Source organism: Haematobia irritans, chromosome 4, assembly GCF_050003625.1.
Source record: "Haematobia irritans isolate KBUSLIRL chromosome 4, ASM5000362v1, whole genome shotgun sequence".
NCBI lineage: Eukaryota > Metazoa > Arthropoda > Insecta > Diptera > Muscidae > Haematobia > Haematobia irritans.
Genome location: NC_134400.1, coordinates 164549083 through 164570703, shown reverse-complemented (window position 1 = coordinate 164570703; position 21621 = coordinate 164549083). Strand labels below are relative to the sequence as shown.

At 35.1% G+C, this 21621-nt stretch overlaps 1 protein-coding gene across 7 annotated transcripts in view; it reads right to left on the bottom strand.

Moving 5' to 3' along the window:
- Positions 1-4048: 4048 nt before the first annotated feature.
- Positions 4049-21621, bottom strand: part of Tmhs (Tetraspan membrane protein in hair cell stereocilia) — a 46989-nt gene continuing 29416 nt past the window's right edge. For all 7 annotated transcript variants that reach the window (XM_075305398.1, XM_075305399.1, XM_075305400.1 and 4 more), the window contains 5 exons: positions 20197-20366; positions 15990-16123; positions 15794-15920; positions 4682-4924; positions 4049-4613 (listed from right to left, as the gene is read on the bottom strand). In XM_075305398.1, the coding sequence (XP_075161513.1) occupies positions 4429-4613; positions 4682-4924; positions 15794-15920; positions 15990-16123; positions 20197-20338 (831 nt within the window). In that variant the 5' untranslated portion in view covers positions 20339-20366 and the 3' untranslated portion in view covers positions 4049-4428. The remainder of the gene's footprint in view (positions 4614-4681; positions 4925-15793; positions 15921-15989; positions 16124-20196; positions 20367-21621) is intronic.

Sequence of the window (21621 nt, the reverse complement as noted above, 5' to 3'; positions counted from 1 at the left end):
TGTTTCAATTAAAAAATTTTTTAAATCAATTAAATTTTTAATTGAATATTTTTATACCCTCCATCATAGGATGGGGGTATATTAACTTTGTCATTCCGTTTGTAACACATCGAAATATTGCTCTAAGACCCCATAAAGTATATATATTCTGGGTCGTGGTGAAATTCTGAGTCGATCTAAGCATGTCCGTCCGTCCGTATGTTGAAATCACGCTAACTTCCGAACGAAACAAGCCATCGACTTGAAACTTGGCACAAGTAGTTGTTATCGATGTAGGTCGGATGGTATTGAAAATGGGCCATATCGGTCCACTTTTACGTATAGCCCCCATATAAAGGGACCCTCAGATTTGGCTTGTGGAGCCTCTAACAGAAGCATATTTCATCCGATCCGGCTGAAATTTGGTATATGGTGTTGGTATATGGTCTCTAATAACCATGCAAAAATTGGTCCACATCGGCCCATAATTATATATAGCCCCCATATAAACCGATCCCCAGATTTGGCTTGCGGAGCCCCAAAGAGAAGAAAATTTCATCCGATCCGGATGAAATTTGGTACATGATGTTGGTATATGGTTTCTAACAACCATGGACAAATTGGTCCATATCGGTCCTTAATTATATATAGCCCCCATATAAACCGATCCCCAGATTTGGCTTGTGGAGCCTCTAAGAGAAGCATATTTCATCCGATCCGGCTGAAATTTGGTACATGGTGTTGGTATATGGTCTCTAATAACCATGCAAAAATTGGTCCACATCGGCCCATAATTATATATAGCCCCCATATAAACCGATCCCCAGATTTGGCTTGCGGAGCCTCAAAGATAAGTAAATTTCATCCGATCCGGCTGAAATTTGGTACATGATGTTAGTATATGGTCTCTAACAACCATGCAAAAATTGGTCCACATCGGTCCATATTTATATATAGACCCCATATAAACCGATCTCCAGATTTGGCTTGCGAAGCCTCAAAGAGGAGCAAATTGCATCCGATCCGGCTGAAATTTGGTACATGGTATTGGTATATGGTCTCTAACAACCGTGCAAAAATTGGTCCACATCGGTCCATAATTATATATGGCGGCCATATAAACCGATCCCCAGATTTGGGTTGCGGAGCCTCAAAGAGAAGCAAATTTCATCCGATCCGCCTGAAATTTGGTACATGATGTTAGTATATGGTCTCTAACAACCATGCAAAAATTGGTCCACATCGGTCCATATTTATATATAGACCCCATATAAACCGATCTCCAGATTTGGCTTGCGAAGCCTCAAAGAGGAGCAAATTGCATCCGATCCGGCTGAAATTTGGTACATGGTATTGGTATATGGTCTCTAACAACCGTGCAAAAATTGGTCCACATCGGTCCATAATTATATATGGCGGCCATATAAACCGATCCCCAGATTTGGGTTGCGGAGCCTCAAAGAGAAGCAAATTTCATCCGATCCGCCTGAAATTTGGTACATGATATTGGTGTATGGTCTCTAACAACCATGCAAAAATTGGTCCACATCCGTTCATAATTATATATAGACCCCATATAAACCGATCCCGATCCGTGCCAGTATTGGTTCATATCGGTCCATAATTATATATAGCCCCCATATAAAACATTCTCCAGATTTGACCTCCGGAGCCTCTTGGAGGAGCAAAATTCATCCGATCCGGTTCAAATTTGGAACATGGTATTAGTATATGGCCGCTAACAACCATACCAAAATTGGTCCAATCGCACAAAAATTGGTCCATATCGGTTCATAATCATGGTTGCCACTAGAGCCAAAAATAATCTACCAAAATTTTATTTCTATAGAAAATTTTGTCAAAATTTTATTTCTAGAGAAAATTTTGTTAAAATTTTATTCGGTTCATAATAAAATTTTCATCATTGTCAAAATTTTATTTCTATAGAAAATTTTATCAAAATTTTATTTCTATAGAAAATTTTGTTCAAATTTTATTCGGTTCATAATCATGATTGCCACTCGAGCCAAAAATAACCTACCAAGATTTTATTTCTATAGAAAATTTTGTCAAAAGTTTATTTATATAGAAAATTTTGTGAAAATTTTATTTCTATAGAAAATTTTGTTAAAATTTTATTTCTGTAGAAAATTTTGTCAAAATTTTATGTCTACTTTGTCAAACTGAATTATATACGTATTGGATCGATTTTTTTTGATTTAATATATACCACGTATGGACTTACATACAATTTAGAAGATGGTGTTAGGAGGTTTTAAGATACCTTGCCATCGGCAAGCGTTACCGCAACTTAAGTAATTCGATTGTGGATGGCAGTGTTTAGATGAAGTTTCTACGCAATCCATGATGGAGGGTACATAAGCTTCGGCCTGGCCGAACTTACGGCCGTATATACTTGTTTAAAACTCAAGACTTTAATTGGAATAGTTTAATTTGAATATTGGGAATTTTGTTTTCCGTGCGAAAGATTCGCAAACGTTGTTCTTTTATTAGAAAAGTTAGTTTTGCAATAAAAACATTTTTGTTCGAAAATAAATTTCGTTTATATCGAGCAATGATCCGAGAAAGTTTTACTCATATTTAAATTCTGGGGTTCTCTTACAATGGTCACTAGGGGTTTTCCATCCAAATATAAAGCAATCACACTATCACGCTTGAATTCCATCAAGAATAACTTTAATTCTGAGTGAAATAAATTAAAATGCTTTTGCAAGTTGTCACTTGAAAAAAAAAATTGGCAGCTGTCAGACAATTGATTTAGAAATGATAGCAACCTGATTTTGGTTGCAATACCTATCAGCCACACCGTATATAAATGTGTCATCTAATTTTCACAAATCTGTTCTCAAACGCTAAAAGCTAAGACTTCTTGTACGTGAAAAATATCGGCCATTAGATTCCAATTCCGATATAGGGTTAGGTTAGGTGCCAGCCCGATTTATCAGGCTCACTTAGACTACTCAGTTCATTGTGATACCACAGTGGTAAAGAAAGAACTCTTATCACTGAGTGCTGCCCGATTCCATGTTGAGCTCAATCACAAGGGACTCCTTTTTATAGCCGAGTCCGAACGGCGTTCCACATTGCAGTGAAACCACTTAGAGAAGTTTTGAAACCCTCAGAAATGTCACCAGCATTACTGAGGTGGGATAATCCACCGCTGAAAAACTTTTTGGTGTTCGGTCGAAGCAGGAATCGAACCCACGACCTTGTGTATGCAAGGCGAGCATGTTAACCATTGCACCATGGTGGCTCCCTATATTAATAATACACAGATATATATTGACAATACACAGAAAAAACGAATTTTTGTTTTCAATAACAAAATTAATTTATCCTATTAACTTGCACCCAGAGAAGAAATATGATCACCTCAAATATGTTCTAAGAGCAAAATGTTATTTTTGGGTGGTGATCATGTAACATGGTTTTCGCAACCATGTTATTGTCTCGGAAATCATGTATCTGATTTCGGCAAGCAGGTTATATTTGACGAGAAAATAACATTTTAGTGACAAACATGTTACATGGTCACCATACAAACATAACATTTTGCTCTTGAAACATGTTTGAGGTGATCATATTCCTTCTCTGCGTGTGAACGTCAATTGAAATTTCTTCATTCACAGAAATGATAGCATCAATCAACAAAACCAATTAACAAAATAATCTATAAATTAATTTTGGTGGTTGATTATTCTTTTGATAAAAATTTGTTGAATCTATTAAAGTTTTAATAGCAAATTTTTTTTGAAATTGAATTAAAATTTTAATTGGTAAAATATTGGTGATATTTGTTTTCTTCTGTATACCTTCAAATACGTAGATTTTGTAACTCAGAACACTCATTAATATTTGGATTGATCGAATTAAGGAAACGATCCTATCAATCAATGACGATTAAAGATTAATTGATCCTATTAATTTTATAATTGACGATGGCGCTTGATATTATCATTTCCGCCATTGAAGAAATTTCAATTAATTATTTTGCTGTCCATCTTTTATGAAAATAAAATATAAAATATTTCTTCGAAAAGAAATCAAATACATTGGAATAAATTTTATATTTTACAAATTGTATAGAATTATTAAAAACTACTGCTTTCGGTATATCGAATTTATAAATTAATAACAGTCAAGCAATACATCTAAAGACATATGTATATTTTTTAATACATAAGTACACAAAAAAAGCAAACAAAATCTTTGTCTTAAAATTTGTTGATATTTATAAACAAATAAACAAACAAAAAAATAAATAAAAATTTATTTGTTTTGTTTTTTTTTTTTTTTATGAGCAAGAAATTGGCAGGCAGTTATTACACAAAATAAAACTTAGTTCTAATTTATGGGGAATATTACACATAGGTTGTCAGGCAGTGTGACTTTTGGAGTTGGATTGGTTTTTCTTATCCTACTAATGTACTAGAATTGATGCATCGAGTTATGATAATCTGGCCGATTATATCGATGATTGGGGGTTCGACTTGAGAACTGTGATATGGTGTCATCACCAGGTGGAGCTACCAGCAGAATTGGTTGTAAATTTAGATTTTTCCTTGAACCGGCTAAACTTACAGCATCTGTTATATAACTATTGTTGATTTCACCTGAAATGAAATGCAAGTGTCTTCGATTTAGAAGGGCTCCTAAGAAATTGCTGGGCTTTATTACTCACCTTTAAATAATGAATTCTGATACATGGGATCAGGTTGAAGGCGTACATGCCTTGTGGCCAATATAAAGGCCAGAGCTGCTAGCACAACTCCATCCACACAGCCAATAATCGCTAAAGGATATGCCCATCGAATACCACAAAGACCCAATTCAAATCGATTGGCATCAGGTCCACAAACTTTTCGAAAATCATCCGAATTCCATCCAAAAGGAAATGCACCACAGGCAACAATCATACATATAGCTGAAAGAAAGCAAAAACCACAAACAACAAAGTTAGTAATAATCAAATGGAAAATCAAATTGACACTCAAATAAATTATTAATCTAATATGTACAGAAAAAAATATCAGCAAAATATATCCAATTAAAAAGTTGATTGAAGTTGAAATTTTTTTCAATTAATAAATTAATTGATACTATTAATATTTTAATCAAACTAGCAACATTAAGTCAATTATGACAATGATTGAAATTTTTTAAAATTTCAATTAAAAAATTAATTGATACAATTAAATTTTTAATCAAACACGGAAGAATAAGACAGTTAAAAAACAAGTAAGGAAAGTCTAAAGTCGGGCGGGGCCGACTATATTATACCCTGCACCACTTTGTAGATCTAAATTTTCGTTACATATCACATCCGTCAAATGTGTTGGGTGCTATATATAAAGGTTTGTCCCAAATACATTCATTTAAGTATCACTCGATCTGAACAGAATTTGATAGACTTCTACAAAATTTATAGACTCAAAATTTAAGTCGGCTAATGCACTAAAGTGGAACACAATGTTAGTAAAAAAATATGGGAAACATTTAAATCTGAAGCAATTTTAAGGAAACTTCGCAAAAGTTTATTTATGATTTATCGCTCGATATATATGTATTAGAAGTTTAGAAAAATCTACTTTTCATTGTTAAAACTTTTCGACTAAGCAGTGGCGATTTTACAAGGAAATGTGGGTATTTTGACCATTTTTGTCGAAATCAGAAAAACATATATATATATGGGAGGTATATCTAAATCTGGCCACTGTGGTCATATGAGTGTAAATCGGGCGAACGATATATATGGGAGCTATATCTAAATCTGAACCGATTTCAATAAAATTTGGCACACTTGACTAAAGGGTGATACGGTCAAAATTTGGTCAAGGGAAAACGCGTGTAAATCGGTGAAATCGTTTATTTAAAAAATCAAATTAAATTTCTTTTTCAAGTTCAACTAGTATAAAATTCAGGAAAAATATTCAGTTAGGCTTTCGCTTTTCCAAATCCGAATTGCTGGGCCTCACGCTTGACACCTGCCATCAGATTTTGTACAGCCACCTTGTCCACCTTCTTCGCCGCAGAAAGCCAGTTTGCCTTGAACTGCTGCTCGTCGTTAGCAGGTTTTTTGGTCTTCTTTAGGTTCCGCTTGACAATAGCCCAGTATTTCTCAATTGGGCGGAGCTCTGGCGAGTTGGGAGGGTTCTTGTCCTTGGGAACCACCTGCACGTTGTTGGCGGCGTACCACTCCATGGCCTTTTTACCGTAATGGCAAGATGCCAAATCCGGCCAAAACAGTACCTAACAACCGTGTTTCTTCAGGAAAGGCAGCAGACGTTTATTCAAACACTCTTTCACGTAAATTTCTTGGTTGACAGTTCCGGAAGCTATGAAAATGCTGTTTTTCAAGCCACAGGTACAGATGGCTTGCCAAACCAGATATTTCTTTGCGAACTTTGACAGTTTTATGTGCTTGAAAATATCTGCTACCTTCCTTTTGCCGTATAAAACTCCTGTCCCGGAAGCTGCTTGTAGTCGGCTTTGACGTAGGTTTCTTCGTCCATTAACACGCAGTCAAACTTCGTCAGCATCGTCGTGTACAGCCTCCGGGATCGCGCTTTGGCCGTCGTATTTTGTTTATCATCGCGATTTGGAGTCACTACCTTCTTGTAAGTCGATAGTTTTTTGGCTCGATGCACGGTTGTAGACGATACACCCAGCTTATTTGCGGCATCTCGGAGAGAGAGGTTTGTCGTCTCAGCGGCTTCCGGTTTTCGATTTCCCTCCGATCCAGACTTCCTGGCTGTCGACAAACGTTCCCCAAACACTTTAATTACATTTGTAACGGTTGATTTGGCAACTTTTAGCGATTTTGCCAGCTTTGTGTGCGAGTAGCTCGGATTTTCGCGATGTGCGAGCAAAATTTTGATACGCTGCTCTTTTTGCTTGGACTGCATTTTTACAACTGAAGAGTGAATTCCAAAATCAAACTAGGAGCAACATTCTACACATACACACCTTCAAAATGAGCGGTGTTCAGGTTTTTTAAATGCAAAATTAAAAGAAATACGTCAAGTTTATACTGACCAAATTTTGACCGTATCACCCTTTACTTGGGTTGACAATGCATCTTAACCCTCTAATGCCCAATCCCGCCTTTAGGCGGGCTTCGTAAAATCAGGAAGCTTTTAGTAAAACACACCTTAAGACAACAAAAATGGGTAAAATAAAAAGAAAACTTTGTAAAATCTGTTCAAGAGGCTTTGCAGCATATATTGAATTTTACCGCATACATTTTTCCCGTTTCGTTTTCTTGCTTTTGTGTCGTTAACATTGAATATTTCTAACTTCTAAATAAATTGTAAGTTGTCCATTCGGGATATATTGTAGGTAAAAGAAAGGTCGATTAAATACGTATATATTCAGTTCTTGACCGGCATATATAGGGAAGAAATAATTACGAACCGATATGTACTTTTGTGCGGTAATTATATAGCCAGAATTGAAATATGGGGCTCGCTTTATATGGGGGCTATATACAATTATGAACACGAGTCTACCAAAAAATGACAGATTTGTTACTGTATGGTAGATTGGTAGAATTCTTGATGTTTTGGGAGATTTTGCAAAATACTCCTCTCCAACTATGAAATGCTGGGAGCCACCGTGGTGCAATGGTTAGCATGCCCGCCTTGCATACACAAGGTCGTGGGTTCGATTCCTGCTTCGACCGAACACCAAAAAGTTTTTCAGCGGTGGATTATCCCACCTCAGTAATGCTGGTGACATTTCTGAGGGTTTCAAAGCTTCACTGCTATGTGGAACGCCGTTCGGACTCGGCTATAAAAAGGAGATCCCTTATCATTGAGCTTAACATGGAATCGGGCAGCACTCAGTGATAAGAGAGAAGTTCACCAATGTGGTATCACAATGGACTGAATAGTCTAAGTGAGCCTGAAATATCGGTCTGCCACATAACAAAAGTTTCTACAGAAATAAAATTCTGACAAAATTTTCTATAGAAATAAAATTTTGACAAAATTTTCTATAGAAATAAATTTTCCATAGAAATATAAAATTTTTGGGGGCTATATATAATATAGATCGATACGGACCAATTTTAACATGGTTTTTATCGGCCATACACTAGCGAAATGTACCAAATTTCAACCGGATCGGATTAATTTTGCTCCTCCAAGTGGCTCCTGAGGTCAAATCTGGGGATCGGTTTATATAGGGGCTATATATAATTATGGACCGATGTCGACCAATTTTTGCATGGTTGTTAGAGACCATATACCAACATCACGTACCAAATTTCAGCCAGATCGAATGAAATATGCTTCTCTTAGAAGCTCCGCAAGCCAAATCTGGGGGTCCGTTTATATGGGGGCTATATGTAAAAGTGATCCGATATGGCCCATTTGCAATATCATCCGACCTACATCAATAACAACTACTTGTGCCAAGTTTCAAGTCGATAGCTTGTTTCGTTAGGAAGTTAGCGTGATTTCAACAGACGGACGAAAGGACGGACGGACGGACATGCTTAGACAGACCAGAATATATATACTTTATGGGGTCTTAGAGCAATATTTCGATGTGTTACAAACGGAATGACAAAGTTAATATGCCCCCCATCCTATGGTGGAGGGTATAAATAATTTTTTTGTGTGTTTACATGGTTTACCATTCTTAGTTAGCATTATTTCATTAGCTACATACATTTTCGCTTTCTTACAGAGAACCCCGTAATATTGGAGAAGTCAAAACATTAATTCACCCTCATACGTTTTACAATCAAAATTCGCAATTCTGCACTTTGTTATAAGTTACACTAAAATAGTACAAAAAAAGAAGACAATGACCTCCGATGTCCGGGTTTCTGGGTAAACGTCATGTTAAATTATATAAAAGAAGTAATCTAAATAAGAAATCTGAAATTAAGTGCAGATGTATGTGTATTACTCGTACTACCCAGCGGGAAAATGTGGTATGACTCTCAAATTTGATGCATTTCATTACTGCTTTGAAACTCCTTACGTAGAGTGCTGGTGTATTTAATTTATAACTCCTTTTTAATGTGATACATCGGACTATATCCGTCTGTCAATCGAATGTTACTGGCTACAGAGATAGACCCTAAAAAACGATCATTTTTTGCATGGTAATTTGTGGGAAGACACTGACATCCCATTTCGAGTTGCAACCTTCGGATAATAATTGCAATATAAAGGGTGATACGGTCAAAATTTGGTCAAGGGAAAACGCGTGTAAATCGGTGAAATCGTTTATTTAAAATATCAAATTAAATTTCTTTTTCAAGTTCAATTAGTATAAAATTCAGGAAAAATATTCAGTTAGGCTTTCGCTTTTCCAAATCCGAATTGCCGGGCCTCACGCTTGACACCTGCCATCAGATTTTGTACAGCCGCCTTGTCCACCTTCTTCGCCGCAGAAAGCCAGTTTGCCTTGTACTGCTGCTCGTCCTTAGCAGTTTTTTGGTCTTCTTTAGGTTCCGCTTGACAATAGCCCAGTATTTCTCAATTGGGCGGAGCTCTGCACTAATAGAAAAAATTGCGTTTCACAATCGTGAACGGACGTTGTCAAAATGAAACGGAAACGTTCACAAAAAATCAAAACGGAATGTTCACGATTTCGTCCACGGGCGTTCACGATTTCATGAACGGCATTCGTTTTTCTTTGGTCATGAAATGTCTTAAAATAATCGTTAGACGTTGTTATGTCAACTCCGCCGTTGGTGCAATGTGCTAAGGCGATTGTTAACGTGTATCGTGCAGGCAACACAGGTTCGAGTCACGGTAGGGGAAATCTTTTTTTAATTTTGTTTATAAATTCGTAACCATTACGTTTTCGGATCATGAACGCTGGTTGTTGTTTTTAAAACTTATGGTGTCATTTTTACGTTGTCAGATTGTCCCCATCTGTTCTCAGTTTGACAACACATGTGTGTTGATTCACTTTCATGAACGGATCGTTTCAAAATGACCACGCCGTTCATGATTTTTTCTATGGGTGTGGCGTGTTGGGAGGGTTCTCGTCCTTGGGAACCACCTGTACGTTGTTGGCGGCGTACCACTCCATGGCCTTTTTACCGTAATGGTAAGATGTTTCTTCAGGAAAGGCAGCAGACGTTTATTCAAACACTCTTTCACGTAAATTTCTTGGTTGACAGTCCCGGAAGCTATGAAAATGCGGCTTTTCAAGCCACAGGTACAGATGGCTTGCCAAACCAGATATTTCTTTGCGAACTTTGACAGTTTTATGTGCTTGAAAATATCTGCTACCTTTCCCCTTCCTTTTGCCGTATAAAACTCCTGTCCCGGGAGCTGTTTGTAGTCGGCTTTGACGTAGGTTTCGTCGTCCATTACCACGCAGTCAAACTTCGTCAGCATCGTCGTGTACAGCCTCCGGGATCGCGCTTTGGCCGTCGTATTTTGTTTATCATCGCGATTTGGAGTCACTACCTTCTTGTAAGTCGATAGTCCGGCTCGTTTTTTGGCTCGATGCACGGTTGTAGGCGATACACCCAGCTTATTTGCGGCATCTCGGAGAGAGAGGTTAGGGTTTCGCTTGAAACTACCGGCAACTCTCTTTGTCGTCTCAGCGGCTTCCGGTTTTCGATTTCCCCCCGATCCAGACTTCCTGGCTGTCGACAAACGTTCCCCAAACACTTTAATTACATTTGTAACGGTTGAGTTGGAAACTTTTAGCGATTTTGCCAGCTTTGCGTGCGAGTAGCTCGGATTTTCGCGATGCGCGAGCAAAATTTTGATACGCTGCTCTTCTTGCTTGGACGGCATTTTGACAACTGAAGAGTGAATTCCAAAATAGGAGCAACATTCTACACACACACACCTTCAAAATGAGGGGTGTTCAGGTTTTTTAAATGCAAAATTGAAAGAAATACGTCAAGTTTATATTGACCAAATTTTGACCGTATCACCCTTTAAGGAGGAAATTTGTCTTAATAAAACTGCAGATCGGTTTATATGGGCACTGTACCTAAAAATTAACCAATATGGGTCATTTGCAATACCATCCGATTTATATTAATTACAAATTGTAATTTACAATGACGTAAACACTTCACTGTTTTAATTGGGATTCTTCCACAAGATATACAAATAGAAGAGAGAAGTACTTGTAGTCAAATTTCACCCTTGGTTACTTAAGGCCTTTCCGTTTGCATTGAGGCTTACAAGAGGGCGTTTGGAATGCGATACCTTCGCCGCTGGGCAAACAGATAAAAACCGGACTCAATTTGTATTTGGTGTTTATAATTTTGATACGTGTTTATAATTTCGATTTGAACTAAAATGTAAATAACTACGGAAATGTAATTTTCACCTACTGATAATCTTTTCAGATATATTTTTCATTTTTTGTATTTGCTACACTTCCGCAAATCTAGGTTTAAGAACCAACACCTACACACAAACAAAGTTTATTGAATCCAAAAAAATTGTAACAAATTCAGCTTTTTTTAAAATAAAGAAATGTTTAAAGTAGCAGAGAAGCAGATTTAAATCTATAATTTTTAATCGTAAAATTGGGATACAAAATATAATAGACACTTCAATAAAAAAATGCCTTAATTTCAAAGACAAATGAGGGTTTCAAAGCTTCTCGAAGTGGTTTCACTGCAATGTGGAACGCCGTTCGGACTCGGCTGTAAAAAGGAGGTCCCTTGTCATAGAGCTTAACATGGAATCGGGCAGCACTCAGTGATAAGAGAGAAGTTCACCAATGTGGTATCTCAATGGGCTGAATAGTCTAAGTGAGCCTGATACATCGGGCTGCCACTTAACCTAACCTAATCTATGAGGGCTATACATATATATTATTTGGCCGATATGGGCCAATTATTGTATGGTTGTCAAATAACGTATACCAATACCAAATGTAGAAATTCAATCAAATGGTATAAAATTGCCTGCCTCAAGAGGCTCATGACGACAAATCAGGTACTAAACAGTCCATTATAAATACCATTCGATCTACATCAATAACAACTACCTGGGCCAATTTTCAAGACGATAGTTTGTTTCATTCAGAAGTCAGAGTGATTTCAGCTAAAGGATGACCGGGCGGAAATTGGTAGATCGAATTAGAATTTCAAAACGACCAAGAAATTGTATACTTTATGTTTTAAATTTGAGATTTGAATACTGCTGGAAAAATTTCAATTAAATTGATTTTTCTAGCATTCTTATCATCTTATATTAAAGTTCTTAATTTAAACCTAAATTTGCAAAATGAAATTTAACTTCTAGTATTAACGATGATAATTTCAAGTAAAAAGAGCATTTAACTTTAAAGTCAAGAAACAAACAATCATTAAATTTAAGGACAATTTTTATATTATTGAAATATTATAATTTGCGTAAATATTCCCATTTTAAGGACGCATCATCTAACTCTAAGGACAAACCGCCTTCATCGAAAAGCTTATATACTTCTGGTCAAGTAAAAACACATAGGGAAATCAATCTTTGGCGAAATTTTCTGTAGAAACAAAATGTTGAAAAATTTTTAAATAGAAATAAAATTTTAAAAAAAATTTCATTAGAGATAAAATTTTACCAAAATTTTTTATAGAAATAAAATTTTACCAAAATTTTCTATAGAAATAAAATTTTGATAAAAAATTTTATAGAAATACAATTTTGACAAAATTTTCTATGGAAATAAAATGTTGACACAATTTTTTTTATAGAAATACAATTTTGACAAAATTTTCTATAGAAATAAAGTTTTTTAAAAAATTTCTGTATCTTCTATATCTATTTTCAATATCTCTAAAAATTTTAATTTTCGTGTTATTTCATACTATCAAATAAGTAAGTTCTCCCATTTTGTAGAAGTACACAAAGAAAATTCACGAAAATTTTTCCAATTAAATTTCTATAAAAATTTTGGACAAAATTTTATATTTTTAGAAAATTTTGTCAAAATTTTATTTCTCTTGAAAAATTTGTCCAAATTTTATTTCTATAGAAAATTTAATTGAGTTTTAAAAATTATTTGATTAAAAATTTAATTGATTCAACAAATGTGAAACAAAATTCAATCACAAAAATTAATAGTATCAATTAATTATTTAATTGACTTTCAATTAATTTTTCAATTGATATTATCATTTCTATGGTTGAAGATATTTTTATTAAAAAACAAGTAAGGAAAGTCTAAAGTCGGGCGGGGCCGACTATATTATACCCTTCACCACTTTGTAAGTCCACATTTTCGATACCATATCAAATCCGTCCAATGTGTTGGATGCTATACGAATCCATACACATATATTCTGTATATCCGAGCAGATCTGTACAGAATTCTGCAATACTTATAGATTTTACATTTAAGTCGGCTAATGCGCTGAGGTGGAACACAATGTTAGTAAAAAATATAGGAAACATTTAAATATGAACCAATTTTGTGGCAACTTCGCAAAAGTATATTTATGATTTATCGGTCGATAGATGTGTAATAGAGTAATAGGAAAATTTGAGTCATTTTGATAAGTTTTCGACTTGGCAGTGGCGATTTGATAAGGAAAATGTAGGTATTTCGGCCAGTTTTGCCTAAATAGGAAAAACATATATATGGAATCTATATCGAAATCTGAACCGATTGCAATCAAATTTCAAATGCATAGTTACTATGTTGAATCTACTCCCTGTGCAAAATTTCACGTAAATCGTATAACAACTTTGACCTCTGTGGTCATATGACGGAAAATCGGGCGAAAGATATATATGGGAGCTATATCAAAATCTGAACCGATTTCAACCAAAATAAACACGCATATGCAGAACCTTAATTCTACTACCTGTGCAAAGTTTCAAGTTCAATTCTACTCCCTCTGCAAAATATCACGTACATCAGAGTAGCACTTTTCCCTCTGTGGGCATATTAGTCCAAATCGGGTGAATGATATATATGGGAGCTATATCTAAATCTGAACCGACTTCAACTAAATTTTGCACAATTAACGATACTATAAAACGTACTCCTTGTGCAAAATTTCAAGCAACTCAGGGCAAAACTCTGGCTTTTGAAGCCATATAAGTCCAAATCGGTTGAAAGATATATATGTGAGCTATATCTAAATCTGAACCGATTTCAACTAAGGTTGGCACAATTAACGATACTATTAAACGTACTCCTTGTACAAAATTTGAAGCAAATCAGGGCAAAACTCTGGCTTTTGGGGCCATATAAGTCCAAATAGGTCGAAAGATATATATGGGAGCTATATCTAAATCTGAACCGATTTCAACTAAGGTTGGCACAATTAACGATACTATTAAACGTACTCCTTGTACAAAATTTTAATCAAATCAGGGCAAAACTCTGGCTTTTGAAGCCATATAAGTCAAAATCGGACGAAAGATATATAGGGGAGCTATATCTAAATCTGAACCGATTTCAACTAAATTTGGCACAATTAACGATACTATTAAACGTACTCGTTGTGCAAAATTTGAAGCAAATCAGGGCAAAACTCTCGCTTTTGGGGCTTTATAAGTCCAAATCGGACGAAAGATATATATGGGAGCTATATCTAAATCTGAACCGATTTAGCTGATATTTGGCAGTTTTTACGGGACTGACAAAACATTCAGATGTACAAAATTTGAAGAACGTCGGTTCATAAATACGTGAATTATGATCAAATCGGTGATAACTATATATGGCAGCTATATCTAAATCTGAACCGATTTTTTCCAAAATCAATAGCGATTGTCTTCTACCCGAAGAAAGACGCTATGTCAAATTTGAAGACGATCGGACTTAAACTGCGACCTGTACTTTGTGCACAAAATTACATATACAGACAGACGGACGGACAGACAGACAGACAGACAGACGGACATCGCTAAATCGACTCAGAATTTAATTCTAAGCCGATCGGTATACTAAAAGATGGGTCTATGACAATTATTTCTTGGCGTTACATACAAATGCACAAACTTATTATACCCTGTACCACAGTAGTGGTGAAGGGTATAATTAATTGGATCAATTAACTTCGTGATTGAATCAGAAAAAAATGTGTGTGATATCTTTCCTTTGTGGTGCATACTGCATCGTAGAAACATTTAAAATTCGACACATTTATAATTCAAAGGGTATTTAATACCCAAAAAATTATCGTTACTAGGAAAGATCATGCAAATATTGAAGTAAACTTCGAAAATAAAATAAAAAAAAAAATATTTCTTTCAAAAAAAAATAAAAATTTTTCATAATAACCACAAAAATTTGATAAACAAAAAAACTTCAAAATAAGTTTTTTTTTTAATTTTAAGTAAAATTTTCTTTATATTTTGGTAGATAATTTTTGCCACGATTGGCAACCGTGGCAACCTATTATTTTAAACACTTTGATAATGCTGAGAGTAGTACGATTTTGCTTAGTTGTAATGCAAAAGGAATCACTTTTTTATATATAGGTAATTTGTTTATTTGTAAATCCGTGGTAATGCTGCATTTAATAATATTTTGATTACTGGTAATGTTGGAGACATCCCTAGTTGTTACCTAGTTTTTGCTGGGTTATATTTACTGTGGAAAATCACAATCATATCTTAAATACCACTGAACTTTGTGCTTCCGACATTATTTGTACAGTGTGGTAATCAATATTCACGAAAGTAACAAACCAAATGATAATCATATTACATCCTCCTTTCTATGGTAGAGGCTAATAAATAAATCTACACTCTGTCTGACTGTATGTAAATGAAGACACTCAATCATTTCATCATTGCTGAAAATGAGGGGCTGGCTACGAGGTCCATCCATATTTCTTACATACCTGATATGATTTGCAACCAACCGCAAATGTGAAAGACTCGTGTGGATTTCATAAATATTACAAATATTAGGAAACATATCGTCAATAAGGCCAAAGCAACTGCTGCCGCCATGAACAATGTTGCCAGCTAAGAGAAAAACATTTTACGCAATTTTAAAATTACTTTGTATATGTGGAATGAAATTGATTCGCTTACTTGAAAGGAGAATGTAGGTACTTGTAGTATATTTTCCCATTTTCTTTTACAATTATCGAATATTTCATCACGTTGGCACATCTGCCACAAACCAAGGCGTCCAGCACTTTCATTATCCGGATCACCAATCCATTCTGAAAAATAATAAAAAATAAATATTAAATTATTTTTTTTTAATCTGCAAATTCTACATTCAGTTTCAAGCAATTTTCATGATCAGTGTGCCTCCTATACTTGACCTGCCTCAAGAAGACAAATAGGTCTATATGGAGGCTTTACCAAATGGACGGATAAAAACTAAATCCGATACACGGACCCTAGAAGCTTAAGAAGTAAAATCTGGGGATCGGTCTATATGGGGGTTATATCAAATCATGGGCCGATACTCACAATTTTCGGCACACCTTTTTATGGTCCTAAAATACCTCTAGATTTTCAATGTGAGGCAAATTGGATAAAAATACGGTTTCTATAAGCCCAAAAAGTAAAATCGGGAGATCGGTTTATATGGGGGCTATACCAACACATGGGCCGATACTCACCATTTTTGGCACACCTTTTTGTGGTCCTAAAATAACTCTATATTTGCAATTTAAGGCAAATTAGATAAAAACTACGGATTCTATAAGCTCAAGAAGTAAAATCGGGAGATCGGTCTATGTGGGGGCAATCATTTTTGGCACACCTCTTAATGGTCCCAAAATACCTCTAGACTTCCAATTTCAGGCAAATTGCATAAAAACAACTTTTTCTATAAGCCTAAGACCCCAAATCGGGAGGTCGGTTTATATGGAGACTATATCAAAACGTGGACCGATATAGCCCATCTTCGAACTTAACCTGCCTGCAGACAAAAGACGAGCTTGGGCAAAATTTCAGCACGATTGCTTCAGTATTGAAGACTTAGCGTAATTACAACAGACAGACAGACGGACATAGTTATATCGTCTTAGAATTCCTCTTGGAAGATCAACTTTCATACCCTCCAACAACCATGAAAAATTGGTCCTCATAGGTCTATAATTAAGTATAACCCCCATCCCCAGATTTAACTTCCGGAGTCCCTTAAGGGAGCAAATTACAGCCGATCCGGTTAAAAGTATACGCACTCCAACATCCATAAAAATATTGGTCCATATCGGTGCATAATTATATAGTTTTTGTGCTTCATTTCAAATGAAACTTATTTTCAAATCACATAAATATTTTGCAATTTTTAAAACAAAAAATTTGACCCAGATTTTTATTCAAATTTATACTTCAAACCTTTGATGTTTGGGATATAATTACTGAGTATATATGGACTGCCAAGAATTCCTTCAAGAATAACATCGCAAAAAAATGTATGCTTTAAGACTGATTTAACTATGCAAAGTGTCCGAAAAAACAGTTCGGATTTGGATATAGGTTCCGTAAAAAAATATTTTCTTCCTCCCCAACGAAATTTAAGAAAAACTAATATCATTTCCGATTTTCCTTTTGTGGTAAAATTTGTGCTGGAAGAAAATATCAACTTTGTTCCTTAGATTTGAAAACTTTATTTCAGTGTATAGACTAACTTGCAATTTAGAAGAAAATGTTAGGAAGGTTTAAAAAGCCATGCCATCGACAAAACTGTTACCACAACCCAAGTAATTCGGTTTTGTATCACAGTCTTTTGTACTTTGTACGGAAGGTACATAAGATTCTGCCATATCGGATCACTTTTACGTCTAGCCCCCATATAAACGGACCCCCATATCTTGCTTGCGGAGCCTCTAAGAGAAGCATATTTCATCCTATCTGGCTGAAATTTGATATGTGGTGTTGGTATATGGTCTCTAACAACCATGCAAAAATTGGTCCATATCGGTCCATAATTATATAGAGCCCCCATATAAACCGATCCCCAGATTTGGCTTGCGGAGCCTCTTGGAGGAGCAAAATTCATCCGATCCGGTTGAATTTTGGTACGTCGTGTTAGTATATGGTCTCTAACAACCATGCAAAAATTGGTCCACATCGGTCCATAATTATATATAGGCCCCAGGGAGCCACCGTGGTGCAATGGTTAGCATGCCCGCCTTGCATACACAAGGTCGTGGGTTCGATTCCTGCTTCGACCGAACACCAAAAAGTTTTTCAGCGGTGGATTATCCCACCTCAGTAATGCTGGTGACATTTCTGAGGGTTTCAAAGTTTCTCTAAGTGGTTTCACTGTAATGTGAAACGCCGTTCGGACTCGGCTATAAAAAGGAGGTCCCTTGTCATTGAACTTAACATGGAATCGGGCAGCACTCAGTGATAAGAGAGAAGTTCACCAATGTGGTATCACAATGGACTGAATAGTCTAAGTGAGCCTGATACATCGGGCTGCAACCTAACCTAACCTAACCTATATAGCCCCAATATAAACCGATCCCCAGATTTGACTTGAGGAGCCTCTAAGGAAGCAAATTTCATCCGATCCGGCTGAACATGGTGTTGGTCTCTACAACCATGCAAAAATTGGTCCACATCGGTCCATAATTATATATAGCCCCTATATAAACCGATCCCCAGATTTGACCTCCGGATCCTCTTGAAGGAGCAAAATTCATCCGATCCGGTTGAAATTTGGTACATTTCTCTAGTGTATGACCGATAACAACCATACCAAAATTGGTCCGTATCGATCTATATTATATATAGCCCCCATATGAACCGATCCCCAATCACACAAAAATCACGATTGCACTCGAGCCAAAAATAATCTACCAAAATTTTATTGTCATTTTATGTCTTTAGGAAATTTTGTCAAAATATAATTTTTATACAAAATTTTGTCAAAAATTTATTTCTATAGAAAATTTTGTCAAAATTTTATTTCTCATTTCTCTTTTTATTCCAAAATGTTATTTCCATAGAAAATTTATGAAGCATTTCATAGTTGGCGAGGGATATTTTGCAAGATCTTCCAAAACATTGAGAATTCTACCAATCTACCCAACAGTAAACAATCTGTCATTTGTGGTAGACTCGTGTTCATAATTGTATATAGCCCCCATATAAAGCGACCACCATATTTCAATTCTGGCTCTACAATTACCGCACAAAAATTCATATCGGTTCGTAATTATTTGTGGACTTCCCTATATATAGCGGTCAAGAACTGAATATGTACATATTTAATCGACCTTTCTTTTGTCTATTATACGCATGGACTAACTTACAATTTAGAAGATGATGTTAAGAAGTTTTAAGACTTCAAGTAATTTAACTGTGGATGACCGTCTTTAGTAGAAGTTTCTACGCAATCCATGGTGGAGGATACATAAGATTCGGCCTGGTCGAACTTACGGCCGTATATACTTGTGTTTTTCTGACTCAATCACGAAATTAATTGATCCGATTAATTATTTAATTGAAATATGTTCAATCACAATAATGATTGTAGCAATTAAAAAATTAATTGAAAGTCAATTAAAAAATTTATTGATCCAATTAAAAGATTATTGTGATTGATTTTTGTTTCAATTAATCAATTTTATTGAATCAATTAATTGAATTTTAATGGAATATTTTTTAAAACTCAATTAGGACTTTAATTGGAAAAATTTTCGTGAATTTTTTTTCTGTGTATTCCACTTTTTTTTTCAATCAACATAAATGAATCGATTTACTTAAATTCTTCAAGGAATATCGAAGGAATTCCAGAGATAAGAATAGGCCGAGTTTAGGATATCCTTTTTTAACTCATCCAACCTTAGCCGTTCCTGGCTAGTTTTTAAATAACATAAGTCACGCACAACCTCGCGATTGATCCCAACATGGCACATAACTAAAGCGTGAGTTTTGGTGAATTTTTTGTGAGTGACGATATTTTCGTATCATAAACCACTATGAAGTGAAAAAAATAAATAAAGCTAAATGAACCAAAAATATGAAATTTCAAATGAAATAATTTTTCTATTTTCTCCATTTGGTTTTTTTTTACCTTTTATTAACCCAAAAACGTGTCATTTAAACATCCATTTATTAAAATTTTCCTAGACCTACTTAAATGAATGGTTGTGAAAATATTTAAATTTAATATTAAACGTTCAAATCATTTCCCATAGTTAATTGGAGAAAATGGCCATAAATGAAACAAATTTTAATTTAGACGGCCAGCTACGGCAAATGACTAAACTCAGAAGATAATAAAGAACAAAACAAAACAACTAAGGTATATTTCAATGATTTTTACCTGGTGTCACAAATGCCACTATGCCAATAATGGCATAGCAAATTGTGAATATGCCCCACAGCACTGCAATGGCTTTTGAGTTCCGGATATATTTTGTCGCATACAGATGCGCTGTGTCCACGTATTCGATCTTTGTGCCCATTTTGCTGGTACTCCACACTACGTTTGATCTAGAAAAAAAAGAGAAGACAAGAAATTAAGGTTTTGCTTTTCTTCTTCAAAGGGGACAAAAAAATAAGACTTAACTATAGTTTCGAAATTAGTAACAGTATTTTTTGTCTCGTTAGCCGTTTCATTCCGAAAGACCAACATTAGTAAGCATTTTTTTCTGTTTTCTGTTGGAGACAATTAATTGTGGTGATCTGCAAAAGTTAGTGACCTTTAAGTAGTTTAATTTTGTATTGTAGATGTTTTTTTTTTTTACTTTGTTAGTTTCAAAACTCCAAAGTCGTCAAAAAGTGATGATGACTGGTGTCGCATTCCTCTATTCTTATACCTAACTGTCACAATGGATTGGGGGCATGGAAGTAGCAGTGGGGAAGTGGGGTTTTGCCAGTACTTACAGAAAAAATATTTTTTTTCCACAAAATCTATTGACTCCATAAATTTTTAATTGAAATCTCTTCAATTCTAAATACCACTCAATAATTAATTGATTTGAATACTTTTTAAGATCAATTAATTCAATTAAGAATTATTTGCTAATTAACATTTTAATTGAATTTGAAAAATATTCTATTGACAGATTTAATACATTTTTTAATCACAACCAAAATCAATCACAAAAATTACTTAAATCGATTAAATTGGATTATTTGGATCAAAAAATTTTTTAATTGGTGTCGGTAATTAATTCTATCAATTCGGTCAATTTCGATTAAAAATTAATTGGATCCATTAATTTCTGAATTGAAATCAAAAACTTTAATTGTTTTCTGTGTAGGCACACACAGCAAAAAATTTGCTACTTTTATCACGAGATTAATTTATCCAATTATTTTTTTAATTGAAATGTCTCCAATCACATATCAGTTAGAGCCTAACGGAGCTACATTAAAATGGTCGTTAGTGTTTACTTCAATTTATAATAAACTAGCGTAACCCGGCCCGCTTCGCTGCGCCTCCCAAATCATATTTTCGTTAACTTAGTTAACCATATCCTTCGATCTAAAAACAAATTGAACTCTTTTAAAGAGTAGGGTCAGGGGAAGTCTGGCACAAAAACTGAAGTACTGATTAATCACTCCATGGTTTCCACACACGTGTCCCGTAAATATCAAAAAAAAAAATCGGACTACTTGCTTTTTCGTTTATAAACAGAAATAGGGCACTTAATAAGCGTAGCTAGAAAATTTCCCTAGAGGGGGCTATAACCCCCTAGCTAAAAATTAATAGACTGAAGTTATAGACTCAATTAATGATTTA